At 52.2% G+C, this 26,015-nt stretch overlaps 4 protein-coding genes across 9 annotated transcripts in view; 3 read left to right on the plus strand and 1 right to left on the minus strand.

Annotated features, from left to right (window-relative positions):
* zgc:158766 (uncharacterized protein LOC100009641 homolog) lies at positions 1-20,206 on the plus strand. Of its 4 annotated transcripts, none has more exons than XM_053843960.1 (24): positions 3,435-3,600; positions 6,081-6,278; positions 6,680-7,805; positions 9,444-9,575; positions 9,636-9,750; positions 9,816-9,909; positions 10,123-10,209; positions 10,285-10,401; positions 10,501-10,599; positions 10,665-10,807; positions 10,878-11,016; positions 12,621-12,743; positions 12,812-12,976; positions 13,044-13,828; positions 13,890-14,139; positions 14,202-14,291; positions 14,402-14,626; positions 14,694-14,864; positions 14,928-15,105; positions 15,324-15,440; positions 15,511-15,762; positions 17,255-17,433; positions 17,705-18,745; positions 19,408-20,206. In XM_053843960.1, exons 1-23 carry the CDS (start codon positions 3,550-3,552, stop codon positions 17,708-17,710), a joined length of 4,842 nt encoding a protein of 1,613 aa, XP_053699935.1. In that variant the 5' UTR covers positions 3,435-3,549; the 3' UTR covers positions 17,711-18,745; positions 19,408-20,206. The 4 variants fall into 4 exon arrangements, with proteins under 4 accessions (XP_053699937.1, XP_053699935.1, XP_053699936.1 ...); XM_053843958.1 differs by lacking the exon at positions 3,435-3,600 and adding an exon at positions 3,667-5,527; XM_053843962.1 differs by lacking the exons at positions 3,435-3,600; positions 6,081-6,278 and adding an exon at positions 1-1,209 and having other exon boundaries at positions 19,408-20,205.
* On the minus strand, positions 18,333-25,023 carry si:ch211-269k10.4 (uncharacterized protein LOC100150242 homolog). Of its 3 annotated transcripts, XM_053843976.1 has the most exons (5): positions 21,196-23,791; positions 20,814-20,933; positions 19,622-19,678; positions 19,441-19,545; positions 18,333-18,724 (listed from the first exon to the last, which is right to left on the minus strand). In XM_053843976.1, the coding sequence occupies exons 1-5, from the start codon at positions 21,352-21,354 to the stop codon at positions 18,608-18,610; spliced, it is 558 nt and encodes a 185-aa protein (XP_053699951.1). In that variant the 5' UTR covers positions 21,355-23,791; the 3' UTR covers positions 18,333-18,607. The 3 variants fall into 3 exon arrangements, with proteins under 3 accessions (XP_053699951.1, XP_053699952.1, XP_053699950.1); XM_053843977.1 differs by lacking the exons at positions 18,333-18,724; positions 21,196-23,791 and adding an exon at positions 24,470-25,023 and having other exon boundaries at positions 19,045-19,545; XM_053843975.1 differs by lacking the exon at positions 18,333-18,724 and having other exon boundaries at positions 19,045-19,545.
* LOC128746633 (uncharacterized) lies at positions 21,633-23,167 on the plus strand. Its single transcript, XM_053843831.1, has 5 exons — positions 21,633-21,780; positions 21,841-21,930; positions 21,995-22,051; positions 22,599-22,694; positions 22,751-23,167. The coding sequence occupies exons 1-5, from the start codon at positions 21,634-21,636 to the stop codon at positions 23,045-23,047; spliced, it is 687 nt and encodes a 228-aa protein (XP_053699806.1). The 5' UTR covers position 21,633; the 3' UTR covers positions 23,048-23,167.
* The window catches only part of ptdss1a (phosphatidylserine synthase 1a), a 5,282-nt gene continuing 3,552 nt past the window's right edge, over positions 24,286-26,015 (plus strand). The window contains exons 1-5 of the mRNA XM_053843969.1: positions 24,286-24,811; positions 25,246-25,337; positions 25,515-25,559; positions 25,625-25,749; positions 25,804-25,962. Coding sequence (XP_053699944.1) covers positions 24,627-24,811; positions 25,246-25,337; positions 25,515-25,559; positions 25,625-25,749; positions 25,804-25,962 — 606 coding nt within the window. The 5' untranslated portion in view covers positions 24,286-24,626. The remainder of the gene's footprint in view (positions 24,812-25,245; positions 25,338-25,514; positions 25,560-25,624; positions 25,750-25,803; positions 25,963-26,015) is intronic.

The raw sequence follows: 26,015 nt of genomic DNA on the forward strand, positions 1-26,015 counted from the left end.
CTCAGGTGGTTGCCGTGTGGAACAGGCTCAGGAGCTGGACTCGCCACCTCTTGAAGCAGATGCATCCACAGTCCGGTCGAGGGGCTCAATCCGAGTCGTCCGTCACATCTCATGGACATGTCACCCACCTTACCTGTCCTGACTGAACTTGTCCTTCACGCTGCCGTTTGTGCCTCCTCTCTCCTGAAAAGCAAAACTAGCACGAGATAGTGGACTGGCAGGTCAAAATTCCTCTTCCTCACGGGCCCACGAGACGAGTATAATTAGAGCAATGGAAACAGGAAACACCCCGCCCTCCCTGTGGTCCACTCCCTGCCTCTGTTCTCTGCTTCTGCCTTTCTTCTTCCCCTCGGAATAGATCTGTGGGAAGAACCAAAGAGCTGCTCGTGATCTGCGAGGCTGCAGATGTGTGACGTTCAGAGTGACTAGCGCATTTATTGGGTTCCGCCTTTAGATCTATAGTGTGTAGAAAGAATGTGATCTGCTCACGTTGGTCGATCGACAACAAGTTCCAGTTGTTCATATTTAATGTCGCCACATTTTGGAGCGCATTTATTGGGTTCCGCCTTTAGTTTTTTTAGCCAACTTTTAAACCACGACACAAACTTTGATAGTCTACGAGTGTCAACGTTTGGAAGGGAGACGTCACGTTAGCTCTGCGGCGCTGACAGTTTTAACAATCCATCGTTCTTCAGGTCAGAGGCGCATCAGGCGTAAAAAAAAAACTAGTCGATGTTGGCCGTTTGACTGGCTTCTTCGCTGTGAGCGTATGGGAAGAGGAGCGTTGTGAAGCAATGGATGAGTAGCATCAGCATAGATCCATAGTGTATAGAAAGAATGTGATCTGCTCACGTTGGTCGATCGACAACAAGCTCTAGTTGTTCATATTTAATGCCACCATACCGAACGAATTGGGTGAAGCGGGAACATTTCCCACGGCACACTGGCTGAAAACACTGGTGTAGACCTTGTCGACATGGCAGTGGAGTTGCTGCGCACCAGAGGAGATGGGTGTAGATAAAGGAGCAGGGAGACGCCCCGCCGAGGAATTGGGATGCCTGCGGGGGTTGGAACATTGTGATGCTTCCCGGTGTGTTTGATGGAACACGTCGGACTCGGGGGCAGGTCTACCCCTCTGGTGAGGCAACCGTCAGCAGCTCCACCGCTGCGTGTGCTGCTGAACCCTCTCAAGCTCAGGAGCCGTTTTAGGTGAGTGCTCTTTGTTTTCAAGGTGCTATCCTAAAAATGTTGGCGTTGAGAAGTGGTGATTCTGTTGCTGTCTGAGTGCGGGGGAGCAAACGTTCTCACTAAATTCAGTGGTAACTGTATTGGATCTTCGACAAGGCGGCACGAGCTCCTGCCACTTGCTTCCGTCTTTGGTATGTTTGACCTTCACCAGACCTCCTGAAGTTCCAAGATGATGTGCGGTTGCAATGGTCGATGGAAGACCTGCCTCTACTCATATTGCTGAGTCAGACTTCTGATGTGTCGCTGCATGGCACGCTCCTCTGAGGTCCGCTCAAGTCTGTGCGTGGGATCTCTGGAGGGTCTTCTGCTGCAACTCCACCGTCCTGCTCCTCACCTGCTCAAACAAAACACCGGCTTTTGTGCTGGAATGTGACGGCGGGGTCATGACAGGTGGCGTGCTCTTCCTTCCAGTGACCCTCAGACCCAGGGCTGCCCCGACTGAACCTGGCATGGTGCAAGAGAATGGTCGACTTTCTGATCTCGCGGTGGATCTCCAGCTGGTGGAGGGTCGACACTCTGTCCTCTGCTGGCTGTCTGACTTGAGCTTTTCTTCTCAAACAGCTGAGCTCCAGATGGGTCGTCCTGTCGTCACCCATCAGACTGAATTCAAATAGAATCCAAAGTGAGTCCAGCTCAGGGGACGGAACGGTGGGGTTGGTACTGAGTGTGGTAGGTGTGACATTCCACAGTTTGGTGTTTGAGTGCCTGTGTGTGTGTGTGGGCTCACTCATTAATTGGTGCTGACCACCCATCTTCAGCGGCTCTCCTTCTTTGGGAATCCACTCCATGTTTTCAGCTGGGACGATGACAACTGCTTAATGTGCTCGGGCCCATTGTGCCACCCGGGGGACTCTCTATCGGGCTGCCATCAGGTTTACCAGAAGTCGGCTATTTTAAGTTTGGCGCTTAGGAAAACAGGAAGAGCGGGACTTTTTGCGTGAGTGGAAACAAACCGCACGCTCCAGGTCACTCACTGTTGACGTGGCTAGCTGGTGTGTGGAGTTTGGAATGGTGGTGTTCAGGAATGAGATCACCCAACTTGTGTTTGGAGCCAGAGTTGGTGTGTCGTCGCTCTGCTTTCCTCTCACGGTGTGACTTCAGTTTGAACTTGAGTGGATTTGCTGGAGTGGAATGTGAAAGGAGAAGGATGTAGGGAAAAGCTGGAGCGGAATCAAAAGCTGTGTCCGAGTGTGAGGCGGGCAGAAATGACTCGAGTGTAGGTCGCCCGGTGTCACTGGAGACTGAGACTAAATAAACGGCCCCTGTAAGTATATGGATGTCTGCAGACGCTGTGGCCTGGCCCGAATCGTCCCTCTAAATATAAACCAATCTAATTACGCCCCCTCCTCTGTTCACTCTTTAATGCCATCGTCTCACAAAGGATACCTTCTTGTCGACCACGTTCTTCTCATTTCTTGTGTTGAGTCTTGGAACGGAGCTCAACTCCGACAGTCTGACTGGGAACCATCTTGGAGGTCATTTTGGACTGAAGCCTGAAGTGACATTCACTCGTCATAATAATAATAATAATCAGTTTGAGGTCACTGTCTTCTTGGACAGAAAAGACTGGCAAAATGGTAGAAGAAACAGATGAACCTCCAGGAACACTGTGGGAATGAGGTCATTCAGCTGTCACTCTCATCCAAGACTGGCGGCTCATGGACTGAAGCGGTCACCTGTTGCTGCAAGTGTCGCAATATTGAGCTCATCTTCAGGTCCGTCGTCGTCCTGGCCGAAGAAGAAGTTGGCTGGAAACTTCATTTCATTCCTGGCTGTTAATCTGACCCGAGGTGTGCAACACATGTCGGTCAGTGACGGCGAAAGCAGCCATATTTAAGGGGGCGACCCGAGCCACCGATCCTGTGCTGATGTCTTCCTTTCTTTTTTCTTTTGAAAAGCAGCAGAATAAGCTGAAACCCCAGGCCATTTGTATCGGCGGGACAAAGAGGGCCCGCCGTGGGAGGGGGGGTGTGGGGTCAGGAGAGGAGTTAGTCATAGACCGACCCCTGCTGGGGGCTGGAAGGGATGAGGGGGGGTTGTGTTTCGCCCTGAATGATGAGGCTGAAGCTGCAGCTGGAGGGGGAGCAGAGAGCCGGAGGGCGGGGGAGGATGTGAGGGAGGGAGGGAGGGAGGGACAGTGACGAGGGAAGCCGGCGCTCCTCACACGCTCCTGCACTTTAGTCTGCTCGGAGACTTGGACCTGCTCATGTGACAGCCATGACCTTCGCTGGATTACGCTCCGGAGCCCACAGCCTGGCCACTGCTCCGCTGGGGATCTGAGGAACTTTGCTTTGGATCAAAATGCAGCCCAGAGCCAAATCACGCAGTTGTGACAACTACCTGAGTATCAAGGTACAACGCTCTTGCTGGGCAGCTGATCTTCTACCTTTCAACTTCTCTCACCTGCCGCTGGAGCACTGGGGTTTGTGCGTACCTGACGCCAAAGCAGCTGGAACCTTCTCCTAAGTCACTGCTTTTCTCCCGGAATGACCGAGCACTGTGCTCGGTTCACTGTTGTACGGCTGGTGCTTGTCGGAGTAGCTCCACTGCTCAGTCAGAAGCAGCTCATGAAAGGGTTTCCGATGATTTCCTCACAGCTTCAGGGGCGTTGAGCTTATGTTTCATGTGCCCCAGTAGTCATGTGTTTCTTAAGAAGACAGTTCTGCGTCCTTCCTTGTTGACAGCGGGCTGTGCTGTCTGTTCTCTGTGGCCCGCTGGGCCGAGGGAGGTTCTGGAAGGTTCAGAAAGGAGGTGACTGTGAAGGAACGACATCCTGAAGGACACAGCTGTTCATCAGGAGGACGTGATGGAGGATCAGGGGAACTGTACCGAGGTGAAGCCATGGAGGTGGGACAGAAGGAATATCCCAAACACTTCCAACCCAACACCGTCTGAACGTTACTAAGTCCAGATTAAACTGCAGAAATGGAATCTCGACTGTTCGCAAACACGGCGACCGTGAGTCACGGATGACGTCACGCTTGCTTGGACTAAGTTGGTGGCAGGAAATTACCGTGTGACAACCCTTTAAGTGCAGCTGGAATCTGAGGTCCACCCTCGACGGTTGAGCCCCCAGGGAAGGGAACACCTCTGTATTCAAATGTTCTGAAGTCCACTGACTGAGGAGACCATGGGGGGCATCTGCCTGCGGTTAGCTTCGCGGCTCGCCGCACTCAGCATAATAAAGCAGTTATTACACAGCAGCCTCGGAGATACAGCGTACCTGAGTTGGGAGTAGCACCGGAAGTAACCGTCACACCTGACTCTTTTGTTAACGTCCTGCCACCTGGCAGCAGAGCAGGTCTGGGCAACTTTCTCAGGCTCTTTTGTGTCTCGGTTAGTGAGGAGCCTGCGTGGGGCTCCTGTTACACCCCCCCTGGTGGCTTCACGCTCTGATGGAGAGCTGGTAGGCAGCTTCTTTTGTGCCTCTGACCTACTAAATGTGTCGGGGGCTCTCTCTTTGCCGTGCGCCCTCCTCTCTTCAGTCTGGCTGTGGCTTGAGAACTTCCACCTGGGAGCGAGAACCTTCTGAACACCTGCAGTGTAATCTGTTCCACTGGAGTCTTGTGTCACCCAGGAAGCTACTGACAAAGCCCTTGGATCTGAGTGGCTGAAAAAATCTGCAGTGTGTTTATGATGCCAAGGAGCGTGCACCGTGCAGCGCCTTCTCTGCAGTTCCTTCTTACCGTGCTGCATTTTTTTGGCCTGAATGAGGTTCATCGCCTCATTTTCGCATTGGCACTCTGGAGCGCGACTGGCCGTCGTGCCTCACCTGTCGCTGTCTGGCTCTCCTTCCGTTGCTAGCTTCGGTCCAGTAAAGCCTGGGCTGCTCCCCTGCAGCAGTGACTCATGCTTTGCTCTCTCACAAAAAGCGCTGGGCTGCTAATGGATGTGGGTGTTTTGCTTCGGGACGCCAACACTGTACGGCGCGTACCTCGGAGAGAGGCGGGCTTCACAATGAGTCTTGTGTCTCCATGCGCTGGACTGTTCTCCCTCCCTAATTGATGGTGGCGGCCAGCGGAGAAGTGCAGAAGCAGGGCTGTAAATCCGCTGGAGCATCAGCAGTGGCCTGATTTTAAGAAGTGTGTGAGGGCATCTTTGAGCTGTCTCTCTCCTCACCATGGTTAAGAGCGGGGGACTGCTGTCTGTGTGGTTCCGCTCTTCTCTTCCTCAGAGCAAGGACGGCGCTGCCGATGTCGGCAGATACGTCCCGACAACCTTAGAAAGTTCATGTGCTAGGAAACCTGGAGCTTACGGATCAGCACGCCGATCGAGACAGGTGTGTTTCAGTTCTTTGTCATCCCAGTGTCCAAGCCTCGAGCTCAGCGAGTGTTGGGTCACAGATGGGTCGGTGCCGATTGTTTTTAGAGAAGCGTGTTCCAGTGAGAACTTTCCATTTCTGCTGTTTGGTGGCGTCACTGCTCCCAGGTGTTTCCCCTGCCGTCTGATGGACGTAGTCCCACTTCCTGACCCGGCTGCATCGTGGTCAGTAAGAAACGTATTGTTCTGTGATGGTCAGGCTCAGTTTCTTCAGATGAAGGAATCGCTTGCGGTGGATCTTCGGCGTGGACTGTTGCAGTGCATCATGGGTATGAGTGTCTCTCCGTAGTATGTAAGGAGGACCATGTTTCACGCCATCCCAGACACAAATGTGCGTCGACCCAGGACACGAGCAGCCGTCCAGCCAACCATTCCGGAAGCAACTCAGTGTGCGTTGTTTATGCCTCGACCCGTTGCTGCCTCGCCTTTTTAAATTCCTCATCCGTCGAGTCCAAACTGTGCTCCGGATGGAGCGGCTTCAGATTCAGAGCTGATCGGCGTTTCTCCTGCAGGACGCGGAATCGCTGGATAGCTGCATCCAGAACACTCTCTCGGCCCTGTACCGCCCCTTCGGCGTCACCGCCGCCACTGTTCTGTGGCAGCTCTTCAGCGTGGTGGAGCGGCAGTACCGGGGCGACGGCCTGCGCTGCTTCATCGACTTTCTGCTCCCTGCCCAACGGATCCTCCAGGCAGTCCAGCAAGAATCCTGCGTAAGTCTTCGGGATCGGGGATCGGGAGAGTGACAGTCAGAGGTTTTCAGTGGCATCCAAGCGGTTAAGCAACCTGAGAGAGGAGTGAGTCTGTTGGCTGCGTGATGACCCACCATCAGACTGCTGAGGTTCCTGGGAGACAATGAAGCAGTGAGACATCCTCGTCCGTCAGGACCCGGCGTTGCTGCCTCAGACGTTTATATTCCGGTGGTGTTTCTTTAGGAGTCCTGCCCCGGAACCCTTGCTCTGAAGCCTCTCTCTGAGTGTAGCTTCAGGAGGCCTGACTCTTGAGTCAAACGCTAGCAGCTAGTGACTCATCTGGTGGAACACCTTGCCTTTCTAGTGAGGGTAAACATGTGTTTAAACATGAAGAAAATGACTGGTGGACTTCTCTGTTTCAGGTGAAATTCCGAGGGCTGCTCTTCTACCACGAAGGCTGGCCCCTCTGCATCCACGAGAAGGTGGTCCTGCAGCTCGCCCCCTTGCACAAAGTCCGGCTGAAGCAAGGGGACTTCTACTTCCAGATTGTTCCTTTAGGCCGCAAGAGTGCCAAGCTGGTGATAAAATGCCTGTCGGCCAGCGGGCAGGCCCTCGCCGAGATCCCCGTCCCCGAGAGCATGTACGGCAGCGTCTTCACCGCTGACTTCTTGCAGAATGCTGTAGCTGAGCGCCGCTTGCACCCGCTGCAGAACTGCCTGCTCACAACGGGAACGGCTGTGTACCGGACTCCGTGGAAGAACGTGGCCCAGCCTCTGTTTGTGGGGGACGCCGCCATGCAGCCCCGCTGTAGCAGAGGGGCCTTCCGTGGCCATCTCAGCACCAGTGGATCTACTGGGACTTTGGATAGTCACCGCAGCTCCAGAGAGTCGCTGCTCTCTCAGGGAGCAGACTCCACCTTCTCAGAGCCCACCTCGCCTCACCACGATGTCGACACCACAGACGCCTCTGCTCCCATCACGGAGCTGGGGCCAAGTGGGGAGGCCCACAGCGCCGCAGACACGGTGCCCGCCATGCTTTCACTCGCTACCGACCCGAGTAACCCGGATCCTCGCCGAAGGATCCCCCGAGACTCTCAAGGCACCTTTGAGAGCAGAAGGCTTTTTAGGAAGTCCTACATGGAGGCTCTTCAGAACCCAATGAGTCTCGGGTCCAGCTCTGAGTCCATGCTGGAGGAAAGTTCAGATCACAGTCCTGCTTTAAGAAACGGATCGCCGACTCCAGGCAGCAGTCCAGAAACCCGGGAACGCGTATCGCGGAGTCGCGGCCGGCTCGGTGGAGACGACTCCAGGCCCAGCACGCCGCTGATGTATCTGCAGAGGCGCAGCGCGGAGCGAAGGGCCGAGCGGCGATCCAAGTCCCTGGAGCGGACCCGCAAGGTGAAAGGCCATCGGGAGAGGTCTTCTTCTGGAGGCTCAGTGAGCATCTCTCCCAAGAAACTCGTGAATGGCTACGCGCTGCGCTTTGGCAAGCTGGACGTGGAGGCGGCGTCGCCTGGTGTGGAGAAGAGGGGCGGCAAGGAACGGCCGGGTAGGTGTCTGCTTTACAGTACTGCTAACAATGAAGGGCTGGAATCTGCTTTTCACGCTTCTCAACTTATCTGTGCCCGGGGGGGCGGCAAACCCGGGTGCGGATTGGGATTTCTGGGGCCGGTTATGTCATCGTAGCCTGCGGCAGGACCTGCTCCAACAGCTCACCGGGTGGCAGCGTTTAAAGTCTTCAGTGGGGAGTGAACTGATGCTTGAACGCCGTCACTGGTGACAGGTTGCTTTTCAAGGCCCTCTCTGTGTTGTGATGTGCAGCCCAGCCCTGGAAACTTGACTTCACTTTCAGGTTCAGACTGGGTAAAGGACGACGGGCGCGTCTCTATCCGTCACTTTTACAGCTCAATATTGTTGGATTAAAGATGTCGCTGTTCCTGAGAAGGAGGGTTCTGTTGCATGCTCACAAAAGCTTCGCGACCCTGTTGACCCCGCGTCCTACTATGTGGTACAGTAGGATGGGGTGTCCTTATCCCAGATGGGTTGCTGCGTTTACAAAAGTGTCCTTTGTGAAGCGACCGGCCGCTGGGGGGTCACCAGTGAAAGGGAGCTTTTCAAACAGCGAGTCAGCTTCACGGAGGACACCTGAAACCTTAACGTGAATGACTCCGGAGCTGCGACAGGCGCACAACACGCAAGGATCCGGTGGGTAAATGTAAAGGCCGAAGCTGCCAGTCTGTGGAAAAGTCACAAAGCACCAGAGGCTTTACTCTCCGCGTGTCACATCCTGCGAAAACAAAGGAAACGAAGGCACACAGGTCACATCGCTGCACAGGAAATTCACCGGAGTTTGGAACAATAGAGGCTGAGCTGCCAGAGTCTGAGCCTTCAGAACCGATGGAGCGGTGGCTCTGCCCGGGTTGCTCAGCGTGTCCGCCCCCCTGGCTTTACGCTTCGCTCCTCTTTGTTCGGTCTGCCTTTTTTCTGATGGTGTCCTTTTCAGCAAGAGAGGAAATCAGTGTGTTTCAGTCATCATGAGGTGGCTATATTTGGAGCGCCGTGGCGAGTGGTGGTTAAACACACCGTGTTGTGATGCTGAGGGCAGATGAGTGGGTGTGTGTGTGTGTCACCAGACGAGACGCGCATCCCTGCAGACCACATGGCCTTTTGAGCGACATTTTTCCTCCGTTGTCTGGCTCACAGTTGTCCAGTTGAGTGCGGTCATCACTGAACAGCGATGTGCTGCGCGATATTAACACAGTTTCTGGTGGATAGCTTACACCTGGAAACTCCTCTTTCACCTGGATTGGACCTTCAAACCCTCTGAGGTGGGGTGAAGATGCTCTTTAGATGGGTTTGCGCGGCTGATTCTCACTGCCTCACAAGCTTGCCTCAGACTAATGGGGTCCATCTTCCATCAGCTGGTAATTTGTGTGAGGGCCCTCCTGAAGTGATGGATCTTGTCTACGGCTCTCGCTACCCCTGGAAACGGCGCTGCTGTTTGGGAATGTCAGGAGCAGCATTCTTGTAAAGGTGGCCTGCAGGCAGAAGTTCTGAGCAGCCAGCACAGATCCCGACTCCACCTGGTCTCCATCATGAGTCACACCTCTAATAATCGCTCTCTTTCTGGAAGAGTTACGGTTGTTGGATGGAGGCTTGTGTCTGAGTTTGTCTGATCTCTTGGCAGGGCACCATGAGGACCACAGTGAGAGCCGGCGACACCGTGGAGAGAAGTCCAGCTCCTTGGCCGAGTGTCTCCCGAAAATGACGTCGGAGGTCAACCAGGAGCTGCTGGCGTCGGGTGCTGTGATCTTACCAGGTGGAGACCAGTTAGTGCTGGGGCTGTGACGGGGTTTGACTGCGTGCAACTCTCTCGCAGGGGGTCGGGATCGCGGCGGCAGGGCGGTGCTGCAGGTGTGCAGCCACGCTCAGGTGTGTGCCGCTGAGAGCTGCACGCTCACCTCTTTACTGGGCTACTACTACTCAACCCTGCGGTGAGTTTCACACTCTTTCTGGTGTGAGCTGAAGCGTCTGCTTGATGCCGCCTCACTCTGCTCAGGAAAGAGCGGCGAGACCGAGGCGTGACCGTTGTCATCGACAGCAGGAAACAGCCGCCGGCTCCTGCTCTGTGGTCGTCTCTGTCTGAGCTTCAGGTGAGCCACCTCTGCCTGCACGAGAACAACTCACCTGACTTCCCAGACATTCTTCAGCGAAGGGCTTGTGTGGGAAGCCTGTGCCTGCTTGTCTGTTTTCAACCACACGCACTTGCGAAAGACACGCTCGGATGATGATTTACCAACCACAGCTCATGTCCACTTTGAACTTGAGCGGGTTGTAAATGCTGCGTTTGAAACGTGTGTTTTCAGACCTTGGTACCGAACGCACTTTACTCCGTCCTGATCCTGGCGGACAAGGAGAGCGCTGCCAGGACAGAGCGAGACGCCAGCTTGCCGGTGAGCGCTGGCCAGAAACATAAGTCCTGGAGATTCGCCTGCCGACAGGAGTCTAACCCAGTTCTCCGCCCTCAGACGGAGACGCTGTCCTCGCTGAAGGCCTTGCTGAAGCACGTCGACCAGAGCCAGCTCACACCTGAGCTGGACGGTACCTTCCACTACGACCACAGCCACTGGATCCACTTCAGACAGGTGGGTGTGACCCGGGCAGCAGCTCAGACGCCAGTTGCCGTAGAGGATTGACTCTCATGTTGATCATCTTCAACGCCCTTCTCACTCCCACCCTCACAGAAAATTGAGCCGTTTGCCAGCAGCTGCAGCGCCGCCATCTCATCTCTCCAGGAGTCCATCACCTCCTTAAGCAGCGGCGCCGAGCTGCGGACTGCCGCGGTCGGTCCCGGCACCTGCGGGCCACCTGACCCGCCGTTCTCATGTCACTTTGGTGTCCCTCTCAGGAGGTGTCGGACGTGATGACGCGGCAGAAGAAGCTCATGAGGTGCGTGCTGGAGGACGCTGGGCTCAACAGGTTGCGTCTGGAAGGTGGCACCATCCTCGCCCGCATCAGGAAGGAGGAGTCCTGCGACAATGAGAACTACAGGTGCCCGCCCTTCACCTGTGGCTGAAGTGAACGTCAGCGGACTGACCCCCCCCCCGCGGTTGTGTCGCAGGGACGCAGTAGACCTGCTGTCTTCACTTTACAATCAGGTGGACGAGGAGGTGCACAAGCTCGTCATCCTCTCCAACAAGTGGCAGAAACGGCTGGAGAGCCTCCTGGAGGTGCGCAGGTTCGAGGAGCAAACGCAGCAGGTGAGTGGTCATTCGTCTGTGATCGTCCAACTGACCTGTCACCCAACTGACCTGTCATCCAACTGACCTGTCGTCCAACTGACCTATCACCCAACTGACCTGTCGTCCAACTGACCTATCACCCAACTGACCTGTCATCCAACTGACCTGTCGTCCAACTGACCTATCACCCAACTGACCTGTCATCCAACTGACCTGTCGTCCAACTGACCTATCACCCAACTGACCTGTCATCCAACTGACCTGTCGTCCAACTGACCTGTCATCCAAACCTATCATCCAACTGACCTGTCGTCCAACTGACCTATCACCCAACTGACCTGTCATCCAACTGACCTGTCGTCCAACTGACCTATCACCCAACTGACCTGTCGTCCAACTGACCTATCACCCAACTGACCTGTCACCCAACTGACCTATCATCCAACTGACCTGTCGTCCAACTGACCTGTCGTCCAACTGACCTGTCATCCAAACCTATCATCCAACTGACCTGTCGTCCAACTGACCTGTCGTCCAACTGACCTATCATCCAACTGACCTGTCGTCCAACTGACCTGTCACCCAACTGACCTGTCATCCAACTGACCTGTCGTCCAACTGACCTATCACCCAACTGACCTGTCGTCCAACTGACCTATCACCCAACTGACCTGTCATCCAACTGACCTGTCATCCAACTGACCTGTCATCCAAACCTATCATCCAACTGACCTGTCGTCCAACTGACCTGTCGTCCAACTGACCTATCACCAAACTGACCTGTCGTCCAACTGACCTGTCATCCAAACCTATCATCCAACTGACCTGTCGTCCAACTGACCTATCACCCAACTGACCTGTCGTCCAACTGACCTGTCATCCAAACCTATCACCCAACTGACCTGTCGTCCAACTGACCTGTCGTCCAACTGACCTATCACCCAACTGACCTGTCGTCCAACTGACCTATCACCCAACTGACCTGTCGTCCAACTGACCTGTCATCCAAACCTATCATCCAACTGACCTGTCATCCAACTGACCTGTCGTCCAACTGACCTGTCGTCCAAACCTATCATCCAACTGACCTGTCGTCCAACTGACCTGTTTGGCCAGCACCTTCATGACATCACTGGAGGTGCCGAATGTCAACAAGCTGCACTGAGGCAGAGGAAGTGGCAGCCAATAATGAGCTGTTTTTGAGAGTGACGTGCATATTTTTATTGGTCCGAAGGCTCCGAAACACTGAGGGGTAACGTGAAAACGTAAACGTCAAATTGAAGGGGATGTTGGACTCTCTAAAGGCGGCTCAGCTGTTCCCTTTCACTTGCTGCTTGTGTGCGTTTCAAAGCCGAGTCCTGCTGCGTTCAAAGCTTCAAACTAGCTTCAGCTATTTCTGATGAAGCTCCTCGTCTTTTGGTGAGAAGAACAGGCTTCCCTGCTCCACTAGAAGGTCCAGCTCACCTTTCTCCTCTGATCCTGAGGCTGAAGACCATTCTAGGCTCCACCTCCAGTGATGTTGCAAAGGCTCGCGTCTGGTTTTGAGCACTTATTTAGCGTTGCGATTCAGCCGAAGCAACTGTGTCTGTAGAATGATGCTCTGAATCTCACTCCTTCATCAGATCAAGGTGTGGTTCAGTGTGGAGGGGGCGAAACACCTGGCACCTTTGGAGGTCCTGTCTTTGTCTGTGGGCAAAATAGCAGCCATGAAGGAGCGCTTGGAGCTCTTCTTGGAGGAGTCGGTGGTAAACAGAAATGGACTCGGCCTTTCCTCTGACTCTGCACTTGCTAATCCCTTTGCTTGCTGCCCCAGCGCCAGCAGCGACACGGCTTGCAGCTGGTCAAGGAGTCTCCGGAAAGCGTTCCACCTCAGGTCTTCCTGGATTTCGAGCAACATCTGGGCTCCATCCTGAGTCGAGCGGAGAGACGCAAGATTCATCTAGACACTCTCGGCAATCTGTACGAGTTCTACGACTCTGTGAGTGTTCGATTTGGAAACGTTGTCTTCTCCGTGGACAGGTGTGTTCAACCTCTGGTTTTTGAAGGCGAACCACTGGATGGAGCACTGCTTGGACTACATCCGTCATCTCAACCTGGACGCCGCCAGTTCTCGGCTCTCGTTGAGCGTGATCCCAACGCTGCGGGATTACTGCACTGAAGCCTCCAAGTTCTCCGTGGACAACTTCAGCCCCTTGAATGACATGGTGCTGTCGCTGGACAGTCCTCAGCTGCTGCAGCGGTGGAACGCGCTGTGGAGCGAGTGTCAGCAGACCAAGCAGCAGCTGGAAGAAACCTTGGCTCAGGCATTGGCTGCCGATTCCAGCAAACCAGTCGAGAGGCACGTTATGACTCCAGAGCGCCATCAACAGAGTGGACCTTTGCTTTTGCCAGATGTGTCTTCCTGCGCTAATGGGGTGGTCGTCGCCCCGACTTCAGAGGACGACAAGCCTCAGTCTGCCGGAGCCTTCCCCGAGAGCCCGTGCAGCTCCGTCTCTTCCCTCGCGCGCTTCGCCTCCGACAGCACTGCCAGACGGAGTCCGTCCGTGTTCGACGACACAGACAGCGACTGCACCCTGGACTCCAGCGTCTCCGAGCCCGTCTACTCGGGAGCGTCACGGATTCGCAAGGAGCCCATGAAGAAGATCATGAAGAAGACGATGAGCTACGAGCTGAGCCCCAGAGATGTCGGCTACACCGGCGTCTATATTAAGGGTTTGGAAGTCACCAACAACGTGTCTGCAGAGAAGAAGCTGCAGAGGCCGGAGGTGGGACGCGGCCGCAGCATGTCCACTCCGTCCGTCAGCCAAGGGGATCTCAAGAAGCACAGCAGGTCAGTGGCTGGTCCCCGGCAACGCCAGAGACCTGATCTTCACCTGCTGTTTCCGCCGCAGTAAAGTGCAGCACATCGTGGACGAGATGATCTCCACGGAGCGGGAGTACGTTCGCTCGCTCGGCTACATCACGGAGCACTATTTTCCGGAGATGGAGCGGCTGGATTTGCCCCAGGGCCTCCGGGGGAAGCGCGGCGTCATCTTTGGGAACGTGGAGAAGCTGTGGGACTTCCACTGCCGGTACTTCCTGAAGGAGCTGGAGGCGTGCGCTCGCTCCCCGTGGTCCGTCAGCAGCTGCTTCCTCCGACATGTGAGTCAGTCGCATGGGTCGCCGAGCACCGCAGTGTTGTAACTTGTTCCTCTTGTGTGCAGGAGGATCACTTTGGAATGTACGCCCTGTACAGCAAGAACAAGCCCCAGTCTGACGCCCTGCTCTGCAGCCATGGCAACGAATTCTTCAAGGTGCGTCTGGAAACGTGACGTTGGTTTCCCGTCTGTCAAGTCGCTCCTCTGACATGGCGCGGTCACGTGACCTGTTGGCTTAAGTTCACTCCAATCGCTGTCGCATGCAGAACAAGCAGCTGGAGCTGGGAGACAAGATGGACCTGGCGTCGTACTTGCTGAAGCCCGTCCAGAGGATGAGCAAGTACGCTCTGCTGCTGAAGGACCTGATCAAGGAGTGCGGCCAGAGTCGGGAGCAGGAGCTGACGGACCTCCGCGCGGCCCAGGAGATGGTCAAGTTCCAGCTGCGCCACGGCAACGACCTGCTGGCCATGGACGCCGTGCGGGGCTGCGACGTGAGTCCGGAGTCCCAGCTCTGATCTTCTCTGAGACGCCGGTGACCATCTGCCTTTCCCACCGCAGGTGAACTTGAAGGAGCAGGGTCAACTCCGCTGCCAGGACGAGTTCATCGTCTGGTGCGGACGCCGGAAATACCTCCGCCACGTCTTCTTGTTTGAAGACCTCGTCCTCTTCAGCAAGACCAAACGAGTGGAAGGGGGGTACGACGTGTACATCTACAAGCAGTCCTTTAAGGTCCGTCCGGAGGTGAGATCCTGATCTTGGTTCCCACTCGGTGATGAAGATCTCCCGCACCAGACGGCGGAGATCGGCATGACCGAAAGTGTTGGAGACAGCGGCCTGCGCTTTGAGATCTGGTTTCGCCGGAGGAAGTCGCAGGACACCTTCGTTCTTCAGGCCGGTTCTGCCGAAGTCAAGGCTGCGTGGACGTCCGTCGTCGGCAAGATCCTGTGGAGACAGGCGCTCCGGAACAGAGGTGCGCTTCCTTCCGTCCCACGCTGGCGTGGTTCTCAACCTTTCATGACATGGTGCACTCTAGACCCTTCTGAGAGTGTTCATCCTCCCTGTTTTCTCACTTGTGTCGTGGATTTATTCCGACCCACGGAGGTTTGTTTCAGCCTGCTGTCCCTCCGCAGCGTGGTCCCCCGCCAGCGGGCCGCTCTGTCTGACCATCTCTTCCCTTTTGGCTGGCAGAGCTGCGCATGCAGGAGATGGTCTCCATGGGAATCGGGAGCAAACCCTTCGTGGACATCAAGCCGAGCGAGGCGGCCATCAGCGACCGAGCTGTGGATTGTTTCCTGAAGGGCTCGGGTGAGCTTCACTTGAGCTGCTCACGTCCTGCTGAAGCTGTCTGTCTCACGGGCTGCGGTCTGGCTGGCAGGGTCCAGGAGCAGAGCGTCCGTCGCCGTCTCCTCCTACGAGTGCGCCTCCTCCATCAAGAGGCCTCACTCCACCATCTCCAACAGCAGCACCTCCTCCTCCGGCAGCCAGTCGTCCTCATCGCTGCTCGGCCCCCTCAACCTCCACCTCGGCTCCGCCCAGGCTCACCTCCACCCCTCCTTCGCACAGTGGCCGTACAGCTGCATCGAGGAGGACGAGCTGGAGCAGGACAGCGGCAGCCAGCCCTCCATGAGTGAGACGCTTTCCTGTTTCTCTCAGTCTGCTCCTGACATGACCAGCTTCGAGTTTCATTCTTCTTTCCGCCACTAGGCGTCAGTGTAGCTCCAAACTGTCACGCTCCGTTTCTCCACACTCATTGCTCAGCATAGATCTTCAGCAGCGATCTGGCTTCTGTTCTTGGTCTTGAGGACAGAGGAGGGATGTGAGGAACATGAGTCCTTTGTTGAAACAGAGTCAACTCGGAGCTCGCTTAGGAAATGTTGATAAAAAAAATCGACCGGCTGGATCCCTCAGCAAGACCATCAGACCCTGCTACAGCCTGTTGTCCAACTGACCTGTCGTCCAACTGACCTGTCGTTCAAACCTATCATCCAACTGACCTGTCGTCCAACTGACCTGTCATCCAAACCTATCATCCAACTGACCTGTCGTCCAAACCTATCACCCAACTGACCTGTCATCCAAACCTATCACCCAACTGACCTGTCATCCAACTGACCTATCATCCAACTGACCTGTCGTCCAACTGACCTGTCATCCAAACCTATCATCCAACTGACCTGTCATCCAACTGACCTGTCATCCAACTGACCTGTCATCCAAACCTATCACCCAACTGACCTGTCATCCAACTGACCTATCATCCAACTGACCTGTCATCCAACTGACCTGTCATCCAAACCTATCATCCAACTGACCTGTCGTCCAACTGACCTGTCATCCAAACCTATCATCCAACTGACCTGTCGTCCAACTGACCTGTCATCCAACTGACCTATCATCCAACTGACCTGTCGTCCAACTGACCTGTCGTCCAACTGACCTATCGTCCAACTGACCTGTCATCCAACTGACCTGTCGTCCAACTGACCTGTCATCCAAACCTATCATCCAACTGACCTGTCGTCCAACTGACCTATCATCCAACTGACCTGTCGTCCAACTGACCTGTCATCCAAACCTATCATCCAACTGACCTGTCATCCAACTGACCTGTCATCCAAACCTATCATCCAACTGACCTGTCATCCAACTGACCTCTCACCCAACTGACCTGTCATCCAAACCTATCATCCAACTGACCTGTCGTCCAACTGACCTGTCATCCAACTGACCTGTCGTCCAGCTGGAGCTGGTGGAGGCATGTGATTCCAGGATATTTCAACACAGAAAAACGATATTGGAGAGTCCACGTTTCACTTTTTCGATGTGATGTTTTGAACCTGTGCTTGAGCTGCACCCGGCTGGTGACCAGGTCTGGAGAGCAGCTCTTGTTGCTGTGGGGATGGACAGATGGGGTTAGCCAACATGATGTTTGCGGACGACCCAGCCGCGTGAGCAGCAGAGGAGAGGAATGAGCTGAGCCAGAAGGCAGCACTTTGAGTGTCTTCCTTGTGAGGACTACACCAGTCGGGGGAGATCGGGGGGTGGTCGGCTGTTACGGGGCTCCTCTGGATGCGGCGTGGAGGTTGGGGTCAGTGACGGCTGTTCTCCTGACGTTGCAGTGACGGAGAGCTCGGAGACGTCCTCCCAGTGCGACAGCGTGTCTGGCCTCAGCACGCTGACTCTCCCCGGACTGGCGCTGGACTCCTTCAATGACGAGTCCTTCCTCTGCTCCTCCTCGGCGCCCGCCTCCATCTTCCAGAAGGACCAGGACCATCACCCAACCAAGTTGATCACAGCAGTGAGTATCGGAGCAACACGCTTCTCTTTCTCCATGAGGAACCAGAGGAGTCAAACTGCTGTGGGGGGGGGTGATCAGCACTGGCTGGAGATCTGTGAGTCTGGAGCGGAAGCTCACCGACGCTGCTGTTTTGTGTGTCACGACAGAAGCGGAACTTAACGGTCGGCCTCTCTACTGTGGTCTGACTTAGTAAGACGCTGCCTGGCTGAACCTGTGTGTGTTTGAGGGGGGTGGTGGACAGATCTCATGCGCTTGACTTCTTCCTCCACAGCTGTAGCGTCCGGGACAGGAAGTGACGTCGCCAGAAGCAGGAGGTTGAGAAGAAGAAGCCAAATTGTACCCCGCATTTCACAAATGTCCACTGTTCTCGTGGTACGCCAGTGTTGTTTATATTGAAGAGCAGTTTATTTTCCACACGGATGGATATTTGTACAGATTATTAAATGCTTCCCGAGAGCTTGTTTGTGCACGTGTTTCTGGGTGAAGCCAAACATGTGACTGGCTCCAGAACCCCGCGGCCCAGTCATGTTGGACGACTTGTCTGTGACTGCTGCAGTGCACTATGGGAGGGGAAGTGTTGGCCTCTGCACGGCAGCTCACCGACCGGAGGTGAAACTGGCGTCACGACAGCTGGAGGGGAAAAGCCTTCCGAAGATTGTGGCCAGCAGCTTCATGTGAAGCCCAATAAAGCACATTTGACACGAGTCGACCGCAACTGTTGGGAGCGAGTGGCTCTGAGGAGACGAGGACCGCGGCCCCCGCTGTGGTTTCGACTCAGCTGCCTGCTGTGAAGGCGAGAAAAAAATGGACCTGCGTGTGACGCACAGACCACAGCAAGACGCTCAAATGTGTGAAAGTGGACGCTTGCGAAAGAAGTGTGTGTCAAGGTTTGCCACAACATTTATTTGAATGCGTTTTATTTTTTGGCGGAGTCCAACAGTCAGCTTAAGGAAATTCAATCTGAGGGGAAAAAAAAATGGGTTCAAGTGAGAGACAAAGCCTGGAAACAACGGCGTGTTATGCAAATGAATCATCCATAATTCACTGATAATTCTAGCAAATAGCCAAGCAATAGGAAAAGAGGTTCACTCTCTTCGCCCTCTTGAGGGGAGAAGTAGATGAAAACCATGAGTTGATGTGGACGAGCGGTCGACGTCGAGGCCACGGACCTTGATCAGGAACGGCCACCAGGTCGGGACGCTTTGGATTTCTTCTCTTTGTAGAACCACCAACCCAGAAGCGCCGACATGAGAGCGTCCAGAGTCAAGACGCCAAGTTCCAGAATCTCCATCTGCGGCGCGAAGGCGCTTCGGTAACACTCTTTATTTTATATATATATATATATAACGTTATATATAATTATTATTATTACTATATTTTTTATATATATGTTATATTATATATAATATATTATATATATATATATATATATATATATATATATATATATATATATATATATATATAAATAATGTCACGTTAGCCGTTTTTCAATGTGCAACAGCAGAGGAGAAAGACAAACATGTGCAAATGTACGAATAAAATAAAACTAAAAATCCAAAATAAAACAAATATACATTGGAAAAAAATATTCGTATGAGACATGAAAACTGTAAAAAAAAAAAAAAATCAATCATATAAAAAACAATAATATAATAATAATATATATATATATATATATATATATACGTTATTCCAAAACACTTTCCTAGTTAGTGGGCTCCCCAATGACCATGGCAATTATATATATATATTATTATCATTATTGTTATTATTATATATCATTATTATTATATTATTATTTTTTTATAGTTTTCATGTCTTATACAATTTTTTTTTTCAATGTATATTTGTTTTATTTTGGATTTTTACCAGTTTTATTTTATTCCTACATTTGCACATGTTTGTCTTTCTCCTCTGCTGTTGCACATTGACAAACGGATAACGTGACATGAACAATACATCTATCTTCAGGAGAAGAAGGCCCAGACCTTGTGAGTCGTTTACCTGCAAAAATGGAGGAGGCAGCCGAGCCAAAACCAGGTCAGCGGTCATCAGAGCGGCAGCCGCCATGGACACGACCACACAGATCAGGTTGAGGAGCACCGAGACCTGGGGACGGAGCTTGTCTGTCAAGGTCACGGCAGGACGCTCAAGGTCGCGGGAGAAAGGGACGGAGCGGACTCACGTGCAGGAGCCCTGGATGTCGCAACAGCTGGTTGGACACGTAGCCCGCGAAGATGAACTGAGGAGACGAGGAAACCCGACTTTAGCACGAGAGAAAAACCACTTTTGGCTCGGCTCAAGTCCTCATCATCATCATCATCTCATGAGTTCGAAACAAATCTATGAGAAATCCTAGTTCTAGTATTGGATGAAACCCTGGCCACTGCAGAATACCACGGGACAATAATATCCATGATCATGAAACATGAATACAACGTTCACTATCCTGCTGAGTGATATTCTCTACGAAGAAATGAACAATTCATTGAGCGCTTTTTGAACGTTGTTTCCTCTGAATAGAAAAAGCGATTCGACACGTCTTCAACTCTTTCTTTTTTCCCGTTTTTATTTTATTTTATTTTATTTTATTATTTATTTATTTATTTATTTTATTTTATTTATTTATTTATTTATTTATTTATTTATTTATTTTTAACTCATCGATTATCAGGATCTTTTGGGTTCGTTTCAAAAGGTGTGGTTGCATTGTACAGACAAACACAAACGATATGTTTGTTTCAAAATCCTTGACCATATCAATGTGTCACATCGCAACATTATCAGTCTCAATAATCAATAATAATAATAATAAAAGTTATTATTATGAATTGCAGCGGTTTATATTGTTAATAATAAACACAAGAGTGGAAATGCATCGCTAGCGACAAATTTTATTTTATTTTATTTCATTAATCACAAATTAATTCGAGGTTAATTAAATGAATCACATTTAATTGCATTTTTAATATTTAACACCAGAATTAACAAATGTCAGTTGAACGTAGTTTCAGGGTGGCGGTGAATAAAGGATTGGTCTGCACCAGTTTGTTGGGTCTAATACCTGTTTTCTGTGATAAAGTCAATAATAATAATAATAATAATAATAATAATAATAACGATAATAATAGTAATATAATAGTGATAATAATAATAATAATAATAATAACAACAACAACAACAACAACAATAATAATAATAATAATAATAATAATAATAATAATAATAATAATAATAATAATAATAATAATAATAATAATAATAATAATAAACCTGAATTCCCAGCCCTAAACTAGTTACGAGAACCAAGCCAATGAAAATGTTTCAATTTAAAATGAATTAAAGTGACACTTCCCACGCTTGACTGAAGTCCGTACCATCAGTCCGGTCAGGTGGGCCACCCTAAAAAGCGTGATCAGAGAAGCACCGATCTCCTGGGTGATGGCCAACATCAGTCCGATCCCAACGCTGAGGAACCCGCCGGAGATCTGCATGCCCTGCAGACGTTTTCAACACAAGTCCAGGTTCAGACAGTTTCACCTCAGCGCTCGGTTCAGCGTTTCAATCTGTGGCGGCGACGTTCAAAATGCAAAAACCTCAGTTCCAATAAAGAGGCCGGAGCACGTGGTGAGTCACAGTCACTTCACCAAACACACAAAATCATCGCAGAAATAGTGACGAAACAATTCCGTTAAAAATGTCAATGAACTGGTATCTTTTGTGACGCGTTTACAGCGAGCCTGAATTTGACGCTCTCACCCCCAAGACGGCCGTGGGTTTGCTCTGCAGGTTGTGCAGGGGTCGCCGGGCGTCGGGCACCATGTGGGCCGCCTCGTACCTCGCCACCGTGGGCCCTCTGGGTCTTCTGTGTTCCGCTTCCAGCAAGTGGATGTTCATGTCCGCCACGGCACACGCCATCTTCTCCCGCTCTCCTGGAGCTGACCGTCACTGCTTTCCAGGGAGTCGCTCCAAACCTTGTGTAGTTGCTCTCTGAGATGAAGACGGAACCATCACTCTGCCATTTTCATCGACAGCTTCTTCAGAAAACAAGGTCACCCTTCACTTCCTCCCTCAAGCGGCAGAGCCTCCGTGTCTGCGATTGGTCTGAGCTCATTTCCAGCAGGTCTGGGTGGGGGAGCCGCGTCACACACAGCGCACGCTCTTGGACGTCGACACTTTGAAGGTGTTCATTTGAAGATGAGAAAGTCTTTCGTGACCGACAAGTCCACGGTCATCTCCATCCCCGTGGAGAGCTACAACAACGTGTGGCCGGAGCAGTTCCACTGCCTGTTCAAAGACGCCTTCAAAGTCTTCGTCCACCATGGGCGACCCAAAGCGCTGGGGGTGAGCACCGGCACGCGACCTACATTGGTGTCTTCATCTCACGCTGCTGCTGCTCCTCAGGCGGCTCAAGTCACCTCCGGAATCTCCCTCCTCCTCCTCAGTCTGCTCTTCGGTGACTCCCACGGAGTCTATATTTTTCCCGCTGTTCTGGTAAGATCACGGCGCTTGTGGTGGGGAAGGCCACCGCCGCTGACCTCCTACTTGAATGTTTCAGTACATGGTGACGGGTCTGTTGTCCTCGGCGTCCGGTCATGCTCCGAACATGCCAGTGGTGAGTGTCCGTCCGTGCTCCTCCACAGAGGTCTTCACGTGTGTTTCCACTCCAGATGAGCTTCAGTCAGTCCTCCTAAGTTTGACATCCACCTCTCACTGATCCATGAATGACTGTCTGAAGTTGCTTTCATTTGACGCCACTTGATAGTGAAGCATTCACATGAACATATTTCCATTGGTGCCTTCGTTTGAGGCGATTTGAACTGTGAGGTGTGGAGGGACGACGGAGAAGTGAGGCGACGCTTCTCCGTGAGGCGAGCGGAGTTGAGAAAAGCTTGATCGCCAGGGTCAGCGAGGACTCCTCGGACCAAAAATGGCGGTACTGAGCTGGTGCAGCAGACAGTGATCAGCAGTCCATGTGAGTCCGGACGAAAGGAAGAAATAAAGACAGACAGGGGAAAAACATTGCATTCAATGCTTGAGGTTTTCCTTCACCAAGGTCATCTGTCAAAATTACTGGACGCTCCAGTCAGCCATTTTCCAGGCGGCGTCGGGCCAGATGTTTGGAGAGGTTCAAGACCGGGGGTCTTTCTCTCTTCCTCCAGGCTAAACTGTCACTTCTCCTGAACATCATCAGCGTCCTCTCATCAGTCGCAGCCGTTTGTTTGGACATCTTTGCTTCCGGACCCAATGTTTCTCAGGTAACGGATCCAAGCTTCGGAGGAGCTCCTCACACACAATGAACTCCCTGATTCAGTCGCAGGAGCATCACTCTGTCGCGGCTCTGATCTGGAGTCTGCTGGTGGTGGAGGACCTGATGGCTCTCTTCCTGATCTACTGGATCAGCAATGCCGTCTGCAAACAGCAGTTCAACGTGTTGGTGCGTGCTTTCTTGGCTCTATTAGACAAATACAGAAGGTGTGTCACCACATTTGTCTCGGTTTCTGCAGCCAGTTGTTCTTCTGAAACGGGGAGACTGAGCATCTGTTGTGGTTGTGGCTTCTCGCTTCCTGGATGCGGACGCAGAGGAGAGTGCAGAGGCGTCGACGTGTGATACAGGCTGTTGTCTTCAGAGTCCAAGCGTGTCCTTTGTTGAGGTGATGGCGACAGAAATGACTGAGGCTCTTCATCGAAAACAAATGCTTAAATGTTTTTCATTCGATGGCTTTACTCTACTTGCATGTAGTTTTGCTAAATGACAGTGTTTTTATGATTAAAAACTCTGAAAGCGCAGACGTGTCACATATTGAAGCCGCTCTTGTCGGCATTCCCCCTCCTGTCTGAGGGCAGGTCGCAGGCGCAGCAGCCGTAGTGGTGGGCCACATCAGCCATGAATCGATCATCTGAAACAGCACCTGACTGGACAAAAGCCTGCGCTCACTCCGGCCCTTTAGGGGATCCGTTTGAGGCCCCCGGTGTTAGAGAAGTTAGGTGAAACACATGCACTTCAGCTCAAGAGTTCTGTCACAAACACCAGTTTGTTTTTTCTTTTTTCTTTATCGCTCCCACTTTGGGGAACTTCCCAAAGCATGACCAAAACGACCAAAGCGGTCCGGATCGTACCGGATCATGAAGGACACAGACATGGCATCCACCAATGGCACCCTCTCCCCAGACTGGTTGTACCATCGGTGTGTGTGTGTGGGTGGGAGGTAAAAGAAACAACAGGTTGCAGGGATTTGAAAAAACGAAAAGCTGCTGTGATCGCAGCAGATGAGCACCATCGAACGGACCGGGCCGGACACGTGGGTCTTGAAAGGTCACATGTCACTGCCCTATTTGCTTCCTCATCCCGTTTTGCTTCCAGGGCTCAGGCTTATGACGTCATTTCCTGTCCGCATGCGCACATGGGTGTAGCCGCTTGGCACATAAATTAATTAAATAAATATAAATTAGAATAAAATGAGCAACGTCATTAGGCCACGCCTCACTACACGCTGGTATTTCATCAAGCGAAGCAGAATTTGAATGACTAAAGTACTACGCCGACGTATGAACTGTATTTTAACCTTATTTTATATATATATATATATATATATATATATATCACTACATTTGACTTGTATTCAACAATTCGGATATTGTAACAAGATTTCAGATAAAATAATTGGATCTTTCTGTGCAATTTGCATGCAGTTTTCTAGCTTGCCTACGAGGTCTCAGTTAATATGAGTATATACTCAGTAAATGACGTCATGAAATACAATGTGCGCATGCGGACAGGAAATGACGCCATAAGCCTGAGCCCTGGAAGCAAAACGGGATGAAGAAGCAAATAGGGCAGTGACAGTACCATCGGCGTGTGTGTGGGAGGTAAAAGAAACAACAGGTTGCAGGGATTTTAAATAACGAAAAGCTGCTGTGATCTCAGCAGATGAGCGCCATCGAACGGACCGGGCCGGACACGTGGGTCTTGAAAGGTCACATCGAAAACAAACGGCACAAGACGCTTCCGCTCTAAGCCCCGCCCACCTACCGTCTGCTCCAATCACACCGCGGTCCCAGCTGCGCTCCGCAGTCCAGATTCGAACCCGTGACATCACCCGCCGGTGTCTGCACGCGCTCCACGATGTCATTTCGCTCTATAGTCTAAGGTGTGTCCATCTTCGGGTGGCAGCGGGGCCGGTACGGCCATGGCGGCCTCCTACCGCGGCGGCTCCCACACCCTCAGCAAGGATGATGTCAACTACAGAATGCATTTTCGGATGATAAACGAGCAGCAGGTGGAAGATATAACCATCGATTTCTTCTACCGACCGCACACCATCACGCTGCTGACCTGCACGGTGCTCAGCTTGATGTACTTCGCCTTCACACGGTAGGCTGGGTTAGCTTAGCTTCGCTAGCCTGAGGCTAACGGCGCCGCAGATGATGATGCTGCTGCTGCTGCTGCTGCCTCGGTTGGCACTTAAATCCCAATCATGTGAGGAAACGCGGATCCTCACAAGCCCACCCTTGAGTCCTCTCAGTTACTTCAATGCCACCGGATCATATAGTGTGTGTGTACTGCAGTGGTACGTCCATGTTGAGGTGAGGTCACAGTCGATGACCCGACACAAAGAGCTATATTCCGTCACGGTATTGAGGCCAGGACGAAGTGCCTCTATTCACTGTCATACATTCGACCCACACAATCCAAAAGTGAAACTATGAAGGGTCGTTAGCGGGCAAATGTGTTCCTCCACATACCTGCTACTGACATTCTGCCACGACCGTGGAGTTTGTTTCTCATCTTGGTGTTTGTTTCTCCAGGGATGATGGCAATCCTGACAGCAACGTGTGGGTTGGGCTGATCCTGGTCATCTCTTTCTTTCTCATCATCAGTGTTTTGGCTTTTCCAAACGGTGAGTTCAGCTCTGTCTGGAGTGAACATGAACATGAACTTTCAGCAGTCTATGTGTCTTTAGCATCAAGGTTTCTGGTCTGGGTGGACGCTTCAGGAGTGTCCACGTCCGGCCAAAAGTCATACATTAGAATGATGTTGAGGTTATTAATCCCGGTGTTTTGGCTTTGTCCTGTAGGTCCCTTCACTCGACCGCATCCTGCAATATGGCGAATAGTTTTTGGTGAGTGACTGCTTTCCTGACTTCAAATATCATCTTCTTATCGTCCTTTCTTTGGGCTTTTCCAGGTCTGAGCGTTCTGTACTTCCTGTTCCTGGTGTTCATCATCTTCTTGAACTGGCAGCAGGTGAAGCAGTTGATGTACTGGCTGGATCCGAACCTGCGTTACGCCAAGCGGGAGGCGGACGTCATGGTGAGTGCGACCGTGGTTTGTTGTCCGCTGCTTCATTTTGGCTGCCGTCCTCAGGAGTATGCCGTGAACTGCCACGTCATCACCTGGGAGAGAATCCTCAGCCACTTTGATATCTTTGCCTTCAGCCATTTTTGGGGCTGGGGCATGAAAGCCCTGCTGATTCGAAGCTACGGCCTGTGCTGGACCATAAGTATTACCTGGGAGCTCACTGAGGTACCACGCCACTCCCTCTTGTTGCCGCGGCTTCCTTCTAACGCTTCTTCTTC

The sequence above is a fragment of the Synchiropus splendidus genome, chromosome 15, assembly GCF_027744825.2.
Source record: "Synchiropus splendidus isolate RoL2022-P1 chromosome 15, RoL_Sspl_1.0, whole genome shotgun sequence".
In the NCBI taxonomy this organism is placed as follows: Eukaryota; Metazoa; Chordata; class Actinopteri; order Syngnathiformes; family Callionymidae; genus Synchiropus; species Synchiropus splendidus.